This window comes from Perca flavescens, chromosome 16, assembly GCF_004354835.1.
Source record: "Perca flavescens isolate YP-PL-M2 chromosome 16, PFLA_1.0, whole genome shotgun sequence".
Lineage (NCBI taxonomy): Eukaryota > Metazoa > Chordata > Actinopteri > Perciformes > Percidae > Perca > Perca flavescens.
The window spans coordinates 26,725,259-26,739,791 of NC_041346.1; the positions used below are offsets into that span (position 1 = coordinate 26,725,259).

General features: G+C 40.8%; 2 protein-coding genes across 2 annotated transcripts; one reads left to right on the top strand and one right to left on the bottom strand.

The window, feature by feature from the left end:
• Positions 1-3,125, bottom strand: LOC114571041 (proteinase-activated receptor 1). The gene is made up of 2 exons (XM_028601806.1): positions 2,870-3,125; positions 1-1,872 (listed from the first exon to the last, which is right to left on the bottom strand). Exons 1-2 carry the CDS (start codon positions 2,946-2,948, stop codon positions 632-634), a joined length of 1,320 nt encoding a protein of 439 aa, XP_028457607.1. The 5' UTR covers positions 2,949-3,125; the 3' UTR covers positions 1-631.
• Positions 3,126-11,044: 7,919 nt separating this feature from the next.
• Positions 11,045-13,778, top strand: LOC114571088 (proteinase-activated receptor 3). The gene is made up of 2 exons (XM_028601882.1): positions 11,045-11,253; positions 12,431-13,778. The coding sequence occupies exons 1-2, from the start codon at positions 11,187-11,189 to the stop codon at positions 13,495-13,497; spliced, it is 1,134 nt and encodes a 377-aa protein (XP_028457683.1). The 5' UTR covers positions 11,045-11,186; the 3' UTR covers positions 13,498-13,778.
• Positions 13,779-14,533: the final 755 nt, after the last annotated feature.

Here is a 14,533-nt window from a genome sequence, read left to right on the forward strand (position 1 = left end):
TGAAAGAGAACATATTTATTCAAAGACTAAAAGTGGTTAAAAAATAAAAAAGTGGTAAATATATATTTTGTAAAGTACAAAGTAAGACAGCTTTTCAACTGTGAAACACAAGTGCTTGAAAATCAGCTTCTTAGCAATCATATATTTAAAAAAAGATATATATACAAAAACACAAGTACGTTTCATACGTTTCCTTCCATTAAATGTGTAATACTTACAGAGCCACTTGCAGCTTATAAACTCATAAGCTCCAACACATACAGTGCATGAAATAAAAGCATTTCAAAGTATCAAATGTTCAGAATTAATCTAGACATACATTCTTATCTCATCTCAACAACCTTCCTTTTTACTTCATTAATCACTTGACTGGCATGGCTGTCGTGGCACGTGATGTTATGAAACCAAGACTTTTAGGTATTTCTGTTGGCACGATAGCTTCAGTTGTCCTCCCTTCATTCCAATCATGAAAGAAAATACAGGGGACTAAAGCCAGCAGATTAACATTGTGCTCTTAAGTTGCTGTTGCTTCCTATTCGTAATAAAATATTGCTACCGTTTCATAACTTTAAAATCACAGGTAGGAGTCAGTTAAAATCACTCTGATGCGTGTCGGCTCAGTGCGAGTGCGTCAGACCAGCAGCTTCTTGTACTGGCTGCTGAGGTTCCCTTGGAAAGAGTCCATTTTTGTGCTCTGAGTGTTTATTTGGGAGCTTTCGGTACGGCTGCTTTTCACAATCGTTCCTCTGCTGGATTGGCATGAATTAGATGCCGTGTGACTGCTGCAGATGCTCTCTGTGATCTTCTGACACCTCAGCGCGCGGTATAGTTCTCTCTGGCATTGGGACGATCCAAAGTAGTAGACCAGAGGATCCAGCAGGCAGTTGAGGCTTCCCAAACACATAAAGACCAGATAGACTGCGTAGGAGCCATCGGGCGCGTCCCGGCTCTGCCGGACTCCCTCGTTGAACTGCAGGTAATGCGCCAGAAGCAGACAGTTGGTGGGCGTGAAACACAGCACGAACATCACCAGAATGGTCAAAACCACCACCAACGCTCTGGTTCTCCTGCGCGAGCGTCCCGGAACCCCGCGCGGGACTCTGCTCAGCGACCAGATGACCCGCGCGTAGGACACCACCGTGATGAGCAGCGGCAGGAAGAAGAGGGCGCAGCAGAGCGTGACGAAGTAGATCCTGTAGCGCCAGATTAGCTCATCCGAGCGCTGGACATCGTGGCAGGTGGTGATGTCCAACTGTCTCAGGTGGTAGGTCTGGTCGGAGAGGACGAGCGGCACCGAACCGGCGAAGGACAGCATCCACATGGCCGCGCAGGCTACGCATGACTTCCACGGCCTCCTCCACGCCAGGGATTCGATCGGATAGACTACGGCGAGAAGCCGATCCACGCTGATGCAGGCTATGAGGAGAACAGAGCAATACATGTTCCAGTAAAAAACCGCAGTGACGACGCGGCACGCAAGCGCGCCGAATATCCAGTTGTTGCCGCCAAAGTGGTAGGCGATCTTGAAGGGGAGCAGCGCGGCAAAGAGCAGGTCAGCACAGGCCAGGTTCAGCATGTAGATGGCTGCCGGCTTCTTAGGTCGGATCCTCCGAGCGAAGGCCAGCACCGCACAGATGTTGATCGGCACACTGAACAGGCAGACCAGCGTGTAGAAGGAAGGTATGAGGACGGTGGACACAAGGCCACTCAGGAACAGCAACGCCTCATCGGAGATTTCCGTGGTTACGTTACCCACCGGAACACCTGCGGAGCTATTCAATTTGGGAACGCCATCATCTGGTGCTTCCGGGGTTACGGGATCGGCTAAAGGGTCAAAAACAGAAAAGGTTCTCCCCCGTGCAAGTCCTGTGTCTGGAGAGAGAAAGAAATGTGTCAGGTTGAAATATTGTTAAATCAGGTTGTTTTTAATTCACACAGCGACTCATATTGAAGAGCTGAGACAATCAGTTGATTAAATCGACAGAAAAATAATACACAACTATTGTTTATTATTTTTGATAATCAATCTTTTAAAGTAGTTTTTTTTTTTTTAACTAAAATGACAAAAATGAAGCGGATTTCAGATTTTCAAATGTGAATATTAGCTGTTAATTAATTGAGAAGATAAGCCTAACAATGTAAACAAGTGGGTGTTGCAGCCTTTAATCAATTAGCCGATGGACAGATAATTGGTTTTAGTCATATTTCAAGAAAAAATTATAAAAAATCTGTTTTTAAAAGACAAATATTCTCTGGTTCCAAGGATTTCTTGCTTTTGGGGGACTTAAGGTGAATCAAAACAAAGGTATTTGATGACGTCACCTTTGGGCTCTGGGAAGTTGTATATAACATTAATGATTAATTAATGATAGACTAATCAAAACCCACAAATCAATCAGTAATGAAAATAACCCTTGTTCGCATACCTCTACTAATATAGCCTACTACATTACAAGGCTGCAACTTATGGCCATTTTTATTGTCAATTAATTTTCAACATTCAAGGCGACGTCATCAAATGCTATGTTTAGTTTGAACACATGTCCAATAACCCCCAAAAATGTCCAACCCATTATTAATTATGACAACAGAAAAGCAACTCATTCTCATATGTCTCGTTTGGCAATATTTCACTATTTCTGCTCTACCATCAAAATGAGTTGTTGATTAACCTTCTGTCGACCAAATATCGATTAGGCTATTCAACTCATATTTTCAACGACACGAGGCTAAAAAAAATTATAGACATTTTCTACCATACTGCATTTCTGTACAAAGTTATGCTACATATTTGTGATGATACCCCTTTAAAAATCCTATTTAACTAGTTTTATTTACTTCAGCAGAGAGTAACTTGAAGTCTCGTTACCGTTTGTGTCTCTAGCCGAGGCAGCACGCGCACACATCACCAGCACCAACAGCAACGTTTTTGGACCCACTGAAAACATGTTACTGTCGAAAAAAACGCAGTCCCAAAAAAAAAAAAAAAAAATAAAACAGCAGAGAGAATATTAATATGTCGATAATCTTGCGTTTACGTCCCCCCGTGTTTCTCGTGCCTCCTCCAGATTGTTTCTGCTGCTCGTCCAGAGAATGCGCATCGATGTGAACTGTGTTTGGTTCCCGCCCACGCAGTCCGGTGGGCCCGGAACGCCCCGGTCCACTAATCAACTGCAGTCTGCGCACACACACACACACACACACACACACACACACACACACACAGAAAGGCATTCCTATCGTGTGATGTCACCTTTCCTGTCACCCAGCAGCAACCCACGTGCACATATCAAACCATTAAGAGCTCTGAATGCTGAATGAACCATAACAGAAACTGACCATTTCATCTTTTTTTTTTTTATTTGACACTTTAGAAACCCGTTGTGGCTGCAAACAATAAAATTACAACTAAAAATGCTGAAAGCAAATGTGAATAGCCTATGTTATTATTACATGTCATTTAGCTGACACTTTCATACAAAGAAACTTACAATTGTTACATATCAGAGGTCACACACCTCTGGAGTAACTTAAGGGGTTAAGTGGCTCAGGGACACATTGGTTGATGTATCACAGTGGGAATCAAACCCTGGTCTTTCACACCAAAGGAAGGAGACACATCCACTGTGCCATCACCACCCCCTATGTGTTTGCCATTTCAGTAAAGTAGGCTAATCAGGCTAATCAGAACTATTACTTGAATCTCAAAGTTTAGTGAAAAGAACCATTTCATTCATTTATTCATTCATAAGGGGCAGGACCAAATAAGCACTTTTTATATTTTTTATTTTGTTTTTGTTTTGTTGTTGTTAAATTCTGATTGTTTGTGTTTAATTTTATGGTTTGACATTTTTTTTGTCTCGCAACATTGTTGATTGTTCGAGATAAATAAATAAATGAAATGAAATCTTTCGTCAATTTTAATCTGAAAGTGAAACATAACCCTTTCTGTATAGGTAATGTACTGATTTCATATTGTATTGTATTGACTTTATCACAACAGAAATTGTATTAATAAAACAAAGGTAAGTATCAACTTATTTCACAGCGTTCTTTTCAAAACAAAAAGTTACAAAGTGCTTCACAATAAAAGCTTTTGACACAAAAGCAACAAAACTGAAATAACATCAACAAAAAAAGCAAAAAACATCAGTTCAGAAAAGAGCAAGTTTTGACTCTTTTAAAAAAAAAATGATTTAAATTAAAAAAATCTGGGGAGCAATCAATGGTCAGACAAATAGAAACATACCATGTGGTAACATTCAATCCAAAACTGTACTCAGGCACTTTACCAAAGTTATGCCTTAAGGCGCCGACACACCAACCCGATTATCAGCCGTTGGACAGTCTGGCGAGGTCGGTGACTCGAGTCTGTTCGGTGTGTCCCGTGCCGTCGTCAGTCGGAGGAGCCGTCGGCGTTCATTTGTACCGATTTGACTTGTTGAATCAGCCAGTGGGCAGTCAGACTCAATGACCAATCTGATTGGCAGTGGGCAGTCGGACTCAATGACTAATCTGATTGGTGGAGTGCTCCTTATGACCTCATAAGGAGAAGATTCCAGATCCGCCCATCTGAGGTTTCATTTTCTCAAAGGCAGAGCAGGATACCCAGGGCTCGGTTTACACCTATCGCCATTTCTAGCCACTGGGGGACCATAGGCAGGCTGGGGGAACTCATATTAATGTTAGAAAAAAACTCATAAAATGAAATTTTCATGGCATGGGACCTTTAAGGAAATAACAACATTCTTCAGTGTTGAGGCCAACACTGAAGAACCATGGTCCCTGCAATTTGTCTTTGTTAGAAGATAAGCTACATCATTCACATGCATATATTATTAGCAGCAGAGGTGTTAGAAGTGTGGTTAGTAGCATCAGTGATCTTCCAGCTGGGTTGTGTCTGCGGTTTGAGTTTAAAGTGAAGTGAAGAGAAAACTGTCACACAGCAATAGGAATAGTTTTTTATTAAAACTCAGGATGACTACACGCTGTAAAAACTGCCACATTTTTGTATGCATTCAGTCATGTGAAAATAGAGAGCTACAGAATACAGAACAGAGTACAGGCACTGGGGCTCGCAGCAAGATACAACTATGTACATTTTATGAATCTGTTTGTTAACCCTTTTTAACCAGTTTTTTATGTCAGAAATGTGAGTTTCTTTCAACAGAATTGCCCAAAAATAATTTGGATGCATGCATGTATAGAACCAATGCAACATTTGTCGCAGGTAAAATGAATGATTACTTAAATAGAATTTTGGGTGTTTTATTCAATTGTATAGCATTTCAAAAACAGTATCCTGACTAAACTTGTTGTTTAACATTGAAACATGATTTATAAAATCATGCCAACAATCATTAGGCTATTTTAATAGCTTAGTATTCTATGCAAAAAAGGTATATATAAAGACTTTAGGCAACTTCAATTTATACACTATATGTAGTAGGGGGTCCCTGCTCCATCTCTCTTTCAGTTAAGGGGTCCTTGGCTCAAAAAACATTGAAGACCCCTGTTCTAAACTTAACTATTAGTCAAAATAATTCATAATTTCTGCTACTTTTAACTCACAAATGAGGTATAATGTCATTTAAATTAGGTTTATTGACCATGCATTAAAAAAAGTGTTGGAAAAAAAGTGACAAAAACGTTAGAAACAGCGTCAAAAGCATAGATAAAAAGCAACAAACGTTCATTTTCTATTTTGACCCAGAAGGACAATAAGTTAATGGTCTACGGGAAGACAACACAACGGTTAAGGTGTCACTGCCAGGGCTGTTTCTGAATATGAGAAGACTGAGTTGAAGTGGTGTGGTACATTTTTTTTGTGGAACGGAAATCATCCACCGACGCACTTTCAGGGGAGTACAGATTGTCTATAAACACATTATTTGTTTGATGCTAATCCCTGGAGATGCCAAAGTGCTTCCTGTTGGACCGATACATCACAATTACAGAGCCCGAGATATTTTATAAAGATTGTTTTTTTGGGCTGCTTTTCCCTTGATCTGATAGTGGCAGTGGATAGACAGGAAAGGAGAGATATGGGGGATGACACGCAGCGAAGGGCCACAGGTCGGACTCGAACACGAGCCGCTGCAAAGGACTCAGCCTACATGGGGCGCATGCTCTTACTGGGTGAGCTAGAGGTCACACCGAGCCCGAGCTATTTTAGAACAGATTAGAAGTTAAGTTTGGAGGGTGAGGAGCACACTTCGTCTGACCCTATGCTATGAGTTTGGCATTGATCTTTTTCTCGGGAAAGTGTTGATATTAGACAGAAACATCTGCCCTGTACTTTTCCTTTTTTGTCTCTGTGCTGTTACAATTGTTCTGCTTTCTTCTGTAAACTAGATGTTTGAATAGCCTTTTTCACATGATAAATATTTACATTTTTGCACATGGTAAGGCAGTTCCCACTGCTTCTGGTAGATACCAAGATTAAACAAGCTGAAGCAGAGAAAGTGTGTTTGTAAGAAAGAAGGAAATGTTCTGGGTACTTTCTCTGAGTTTCTGACAGAGGGAGATGATTGGAGGGGGGCGGGGGGTGGGAGGGGGGGGCGAGCAGGATGGGGGTGGGAGTCTGACTCATTCATCCTGAGCTTCATATCCACTGGGATTCTGTGTCTGAGCTCACAGATGCCCAGCTGAAAACCATTTCCTCACAAAACTATTTGTCACAAGAATGTGTTTCTTATTTTCAAAACCGTTAGCTCTGTAACTTGCTCATGAGTCCACTGAACTTCATATGATACATCAGATCTTGTCATGCTTATACGGGCCTTTAAGTTCTCCTTTTCCGCTGTTTGTTAATGTTTCTTAAATGATTGCGCTAAAACTGGTCACATTCATTTCATTAGCATGAAAACAATTCCAAATGTATCACTTTAATCTCAGAGAATATCAGAGATCTTTTTCTGTAAATTTACAACTTTAATCTTAGAAATTCAGAGTTTTTCCTTGGAATATTACCCCTTTCTCCCGGGTCCGTAACATTATCATTTTTTTCCTACAACTGCCTTAAAACGCTGTCGTAGTTGAAGCAACTTGCGTATGCCAACATCAAGCTGACAAGCAACTCTGTGGTAGATAAAGTTTCTGTTCTTTTTGGAGTGGTTTACTGGTCCGGCCCACTTGAGATCAAATTAGGGCTATGTGGCCCATGAACTAAAATGAGTTTGACACAACTGCTGTAAATGTTCCACTATGTTCACTAGCTGGCCCCTAACTTTGCCTGTCAGGTGTTTGGCGCTGAGCAGGAAGCGTACAGCGGGTTTATGTGAGCTTTTTCTCTGCCTGAAACAGCCAAAAACAACTCTATGTAAGACTGGCAAAAAGGAACCAAAAATAGTAAAGTTATGGGCCATAAAAACAAAAGAAAAGAAAAACACTATAAAGCTGCACAGAGCTGAGGGGAACTGCAGAGCAGGGTGATGCCGTATATTGTTAATGTAGAAACATGGCTTAGAGCCCCTTGAAATTGTGTCATGAGAAGAAGAAAGTGCAGCTGGACACTTTAGAGGTTATGTTGTTTCTGCAGTGTGCCGGGCTTGGGGCGTTCCCGAACTAACATGAGCTCATTCCTCCTCATAGTAGGAGGCAGGATACAGACTGTTGGAGATTAGCTTGTCCAGAGCGAAGCCAGTGGCACAGTGCCCGCCCAGTTCAATTCCTGTTGTTTCCTGTATCCACTTTAGCACATTGTATCGTTCTCTGGGCATTGTTCAGTCAGGATGGACTTTGAAATCAACAATAGGCTGTTTTAAACTGTTGCAAAAAAAGGAACAGAAACCAAAAAACCAAAAACATGAAGGTGAACAATAAGGCAAGCACAGAGGATGTTATGCTGAGTTCAAAGTCAAAGTTTAACTGGTCAACAGAGATCCCTGAATCCACAAAATGTCTGCTAAACATACACTTTACTTTCTTTTAACTCTTGATTTAGAAGAAATGCAGACACAATATAGAGAAAGAGAGAGAGCGAGAGAGAGGCATTCTGACTACACTCCTGCAGAATCTCAGATATGCCATCTGGTGTAGGCCTGTGACTCAGATCTACAACTGGGAAAACCAAAACCAGCAGTCAGTTATATGCATTACTGTCTGCATATGTGCATACGTGTCGGACACAACGAAAACTCCTCCAAAGAGGAACTTTGTGTATTTTTGTTTATCAGAGAGAGGAAGGTTCCTGATATTAAATATTAAATAAGATATGCAAACTGCGGTCCGAATAAAAAAAGTTTAAACTTTTTAAACTACTTTTTCTACAGCTAGTCTCAACATATAGCATGCATGGACCAACATTTCACTACTGAGTGATGGAGTTATATTTTAAATCTGGAGTGCAGTCAGAGCTAAATGAGGCGGGCAGTGCAGGAAACCTACAGTCAAACATGCTAAGTAGTAGTATGTTTAATGTAATGCCTTGTCTGGAGTTTAAGACTTATTTAAAAAACAAATTATTATTAGGTAAATGAAAGTAGCAACACCATAGAGTAGAAATACCCCACTACAAGTACAGTTCCTGCATTTATAATGTACCGAAAGTCTTAGCAGCAACATGCACTTGTCAGTGTTCAGAGCTTCAAAGAGGATATTTGGGGCAGGATGTGTCCCTGTTTGCTTTTTAAAAATCATTCTGATGTCAGAAAAGAAGCACATTTTATAGTCAAATGTGGTCTAAATTCACCACAGTGTTAAATGGTGTTTATATAAATGCTGCAGAAAGCATGAAAGACAGGACAGGAAAACATCCAAAGCGTCCATCTGAGCCATCTGTGATTACCGGTAATTACAAATGTGTCTTAAAGGAATGACTATTTCTTTTCACATGGCAAACTAAATACTGTGGCTGCTATATTTTTGACAGCTGTAGTCTTAAAATGTACAAAAAAAAAGATGGAACGCAGCAGCAGTCAATGAAGGGAAACGTCGCCCTCTTGTGGGGAAACCTGGCAGTTCTTTCTGACAATTCTAATAAAAAAGCATGTTTAGGGTTTTATTAATAACCTTATAAAGTTATCAGAGATTTAAGGAATTATTACAGAGACACAGTTATCTGTAATAGGTCACAGCCTTCTTGTCTTTGTGTAAGTCCAACATACTTTCAATTAGGATTTGTACTTTAATGTCTTCTATCAGTTATCTCAGTTTCTCCTTGCACACATTCATTTATTTCTCTCAGAAATCACTAATTTGGAAAGAATAAAGTTGTTTTAAAGTGTATGGCGTGGTATTGGTAAGTGAGAAACAGAAAGCAGTTTTGTTGCATGTTGTTGGATATTACAGCCAACTGTGCAGGAAACAGGTGGGGATTCTGCTCATCAAAGGTGTTAAACAGAAAGTAAGGAGTTGTCATCATGCTTCCTATCTCAAAAAGGCCTACCACAGATGTGTGATATGTGTGTTTTTCACAGTTAATGAAACCTAACCCTAACACTTAATGTAATACAATACAATAATAATAATGATACTGTAAAGTAGGGCCAGGATTATATAAGCATCATAATTCTGGTCACACAGGCACCCAACCATGTTTGTTCTTTGATGAAATCGGATTGATTAGGGGTTAATGTCTTCTTCTTTTACTGTATGTTGATTGTTTGGTATCAATATGAAAAATCAAATCAAATAGAATATTGCCTTCATTTGTCACTACAGTGGTGTCTGGTATCGGAACTGAAAACATCTCTTCTTCCCACACATCTGACAAACACATTAGATGAAAACAATTGGTTAAAGGTCACATCTGTGATCAGCTGGATGTTAGTGCTTAGGCAAAGCTTTAAAAATGGTCACCGGAAGGCGCAAATAAATACTTCAAATGATACTTTTGATACTTTTGTTTGTCCTGAAGGTTACGACACTATTCAAGCACATCAACTTTTCTGTAATTGTAAAAGTTTAAGACAAAAGCGGAAAACCTGAAATGAACAGCTGAATGGAAGCATTTCTACAAAGGGGTTATGATCCACAATAAGACATATCTGCGTGTTGAAAGGATACATTTCCGGAGGTGAAGACTAAGCAAAACTGCTCATGTTTGGACAAGCTTATCATCTTCAGACAGCTATTTCCTTGCCTACCCACTGGCCCCTTCCTGTATGTTACCTCACTCCACATCGCTCCAGGCATTAGGGAAAATGTTGCCCAAAGTTTCAAAATTGCCACATATTTATGTACATTTACAAATATGTAACAACACCTTTAATCTGTCACTTAGGATGTTTACCTACATGTCTCTTTCCTCTTGAAAAAATGGGTATTGCTTGATTTAAGTTGACCTACTCTGTGGAAATGGTTTTTATTCTGTTCTATTTTTACATTCAGCTGATGTGGCTTTTTTGTTTTATTTTATTCTTTTTTCTGTCCCCTTTTCTTTTTTCTCATTTCTTATGTAATATTTATTCAATCCTTGTTGTTTTTTTTTTTGTATCTTGTGTGTAAAAATTCTTGAAATGCTCAGCAGAAATACTTTCGGAAAAAGAAATGTCTTAAGAAAAGGACTATGCTATGGAGATCCCAAGGGGCAGAAAATTATATTGTGTACGTATAACTTACAGCAACAGCGGTGTCGGAATTGGGGTGGAAATGGGACTGAGTACCCAGGGTCCTCATGTGAGGAGGGCCCAAAAATATGCAAGAATGAATAGCTGTGGATGTGAGGAGGGGCCCATAGAGAATGCCTTTCTACAGGGTCCAGAATTTTGTGCTACGCCCCTGTACAGCAACTTTGGGGTTGGATATTACAGTCAAGCACCATATGGTTCCAATTAAGTGTCTGAACATAAGAGTAGGGTTTGTAAAAACATTTTAGGGTGAAAGTTTAAGTAAGAAAAAGAGCCAATGAGCAAATAGACATGGCATATAAACACATACAAAGTACTGTCACCTTTAAATCTCATCAAACAGAGGACAGGGCAATAGAGTGACAACAAGAATGGTGTTGGAATGAAGGGTGTTACCTCATAAGCTCACACTGTGCATGTTAAAACAGAAACCAAAGACAACCCACATTCCCCGAACTACGTGGTAGACATGGGGAGGTGTTGTTGTAACTCAAGTGCACCAACAGAGCAGCAGCAAACAAAGGTGACACAGAGCAGCGATGAAATGTGAAGCCGAGCACACAGTCAACCGGAGAGAAGTGATTTTTACAGAGCTGTTCAACGAGTAAAAAGAAAATGGCAAAAGTACTTTTTTTCTTCTTCGTTTTTGTTCTCTGTCTGAGTGGTACTCTTCAAAATAAAGGTAAGAGATGTTGATCAAAGATAGTTTTAAGATAGAATAAGCCTTTTGTTGTACCATCCCTATTTTGCATTATATTTCACTTTACAATCAAACTTATTCTGAAAGATTTACCTGTCTTGGATTAATGTCAACTGTAACTGTATGTGCCAACTGTTTATTATTTGGGAATCGTTCTCAGTGAAGTAAATAAATGATCTTTGGTTGAGTTGATTTCTAGTCAAGTACTGTACTAACGTACATATTTTAGGTACTTGTATTTTACTTGAGTATTTCCATTTAATGCAACGTCACACTTCTACTCCACTACATTTTTTTTTCTGACAGCTTTAGTCACTTTACATTGTACAGTGTTTCCTACCCTTCCTGTGCAGTGAAAACCACATATCTCCAGATGCGTTGATGTTGAATGTTTGTGATAAACTGAAGGATGAATGAATTCTACCACTTCTTAAGCTAAATACTTTAAAAAGCCTCTCGGATCAGCTGGGAAATGCATCGAAACAAAGCTAAAATCAGGGCTGTTTTTCTGAGATACTTGGTTCTCACAGGACAGCGTCGCTACAAACATATGATGACCTTATGGAATTTTAATATGCATTGCTGTAGATTAAACCCAACAGACTACACATGAGTTATAATTAGCACAACCTTAAAGACTGCAAATAATCTTGAAACGAAGGCCATATTTCCCCAGTAATGGGACTTTTGCTCCATTGATTTGCCGTCCAGTCAGAGAGACTAAAGAGGATATGACAGAGAGTGAAAGTAATTTTAAAACCTTAAAAGATTTGGGGCTTTTGGGGCTTTTAAAAAAAACATTTGGGGCTGGAGACCCAGAAGCCCCAGAAGGCAACCCCATGCTTCGCCCCTGTTAATTAGTAGATTTCTCAAAATTGCACTTAAGTAAATGTACTAAGAGGGGTGTGGGGGGGGGGATGTACCGTGTGCAGTCATTGAAAATAAGTTATTTTTTATGTTCTTCACAGAAAATGAGCCAAGGCTAATGAGTTTGAGTTAGAAGAAATAATAACTGGCATATTTATTCTTTTATCAAACATCGAAAACGGGTCCCACAGACCCGGACACCATACAAGTGTTAAAACATGTTGGAGTGTAATTAATCTAATGAATAGCCTAACACTATTATTAACTCATGACTTCTTGTTTTTTGTTACAGAGAAAAGCAGAAGCAAAAGGCAGAGAAACAGCTCGGAGGAGTTGGTTCCTTATCTCAGAACATTTCAAGGAACCCTAATTAAAACCAAATCCTTTATTGTTCTAAATGGAACACAAGTTCCCATTTCATCCCAGTCCTATCCAGCTCTGCAGTTTCTAAGCAACAGCACAGTTGGGTACCTCTGCGGCGCCCTGAGCACACGGGTCATCCCCATTATTTACATGTTGGTCGTTGCCGTGGGGATCCCGGCCAACATCGCCATCTTGTGCACGCTGGCCTCTAAAATCAGAAAAGTGTCCTCCGCCATCCTCTACTGCAGCCTGGCTGTCTCCGACCTCTTCCTCCTCCTATCCCTCTTCTTCAAGGCTCACTACCATTTCCATGGAAACCACTGGGTGCTCGGAGAGGCTGCCTGCCGGGTGGTCACGGCCTGTTTCTATGGCAACCTCTACTGCTCGGCCCAGACGCTGGCCTGCATCAGCATCAAGCGCTACCTGGCTGTGGTGCATCCGTTCATGTACAAAGGTCTCCCCAAAAGGATGTTCACCGCCTGGGTCACTGTGGTGGTATGGGGGGTGTTTGGTGCCGCAGTCATCCCCGAGCTCCTGGTCCAGCAGAGCTTTTGGATCCCCGAGGTGGACCGCATCACCTGCCACGACGTCTTGCCTCCTGAGACCCACATCTCCCTGTTCTACTACAACCTGTTTCTGACCGTCTTCGGCCTCCTGCTGCCGCTGGTGGTCACGGTTGTGTGCTACGCCCGAATCGTCTGCGAGCTGAAGCAATCGCACCACGACTGGGCGATGTACATCAAGGCCAGCTCGCTGGTGTTTGTCATCTTCCTGGTGTGTTTTGCCCCCGCTGGAGTCCTGCACTTCCTCCATTATGTGCAACTGTTTGTGGATGGAACGGAGAGTTTGTACGTGCACTTTAAAGTGGCGGTGTGTTTGTGCTGCCTCCATGCCTGTCTGGACCCCTTCCTGTTTCTTCTCATGTCCAAGTCTGCAGGCTCTTCATTTCAATTCACGGCCTTTAAAAAGGGGAAATCCCTGAGTTTATCTGTCTAAGAATGACCAACCTGTTACAAGAAAATCTGCATTTGAATTTGATTTACATAGCAGATGAGGAGGCAGATTTTCTCTGTGGCTGGAGTCCAAATCCAATTCCAATCCAAATTTTGTCTGCACTTATGATAAACAAGCAAAACACAGACTCTGCAAGGGAAGTCCGTTTGAGAGAGAGGGAACAAGAAGACAGAGAGTTAACATGTTAAAATGCTAATTTTCAGGTTCCTACATGTATTTTGAGGTTGTACCAGAATCGGTGTACATGGTTTAAAAAACACCATATTTTAGTTGTACTGCACATTGCTGCAGGTCCTCTTTTCACCCTGTGTGTTGAGCTCTCTATTTTAGCTACAGAGTGAGGCATCACACTTCTATCCTATCTTTGTTGGGAGGTGCACATGCGTAGTAGCTTGGTAAGGACTACTAGCTAGAAGCTAGCGCTGCTAGCGGTTAGCCACCTCGGTCTCAATGGCAAAACACTGCTACAACACAAGGTATTCCAAGGCGAGTTGGAAGTGCGCCCTCGTTTAGAAGAAGTCTCCCAGCTAATCCTGCCTTGTACTGACCGAAGTTGGAGAAACAGCTAGCTGACGTGGTACACCAAATGTTTCGGCCGATGACATAGATGGCCCTGCCAATTTTGAACAGCTCACCCGGAGACTGAAGGCAGGATACATTCAGAAACCCGTATCTCACTCAAAACAGCATGGATGGTTTTTTTTCCAAGATTGTATGCGTGTGAAAGCACCAGACACACAAAATAACACATGTTTATGTATGTTGCAAAGAAACTCTCACACAGTGTCTAACTTGCAAAAAGTAATGAATTTAATAGTAGGCAACATTTCGGTACTAAACCATCACGTTGCCTACTAGTGATGTGCAAAGTATTTTTCTGTACTGAATGTTTATGTATGTAAAAAGAAAAAAGAAAAGTATGCATTTTATATATGATACACATGATAGTTAATGGTTTTAGTTTTTTTTTGGTTTTTAAACATCAGTCTGTGTTGCATATTTTAATTCTGTAGAGTTT

Bases quoted from the DNA above. Each gene is read 5' to 3' on its own strand.
- LOC114571041 (XM_028601806.1), bottom strand. From the start codon at position 2,948: ATGTTTTCAGTGGGTCCAAAAACGTTGCTGTTGGTGCTGGTGATGTGT. The intron at 1,873-2,869 runs GTAACGAGACTT...TTCTCTCTCCAG, and splicing joins CTCGGCTAGAGACACAAACG to ACACAGGACTTGCACGGGGG.
- LOC114571088 (XM_028601882.1), top strand. From the start codon at position 11,187: ATGGCAAAAGTACTTTTTTTCTTCTTCGTTTTTGTTCTCTGTCTGAGT. The intron at 11,254-12,430 runs GTAAGAGATGTT...TTTTTGTTACAG, and splicing joins TGGTACTCTTCAAAATAAAG to AGAAAAGCAGAAGCAAAAGG.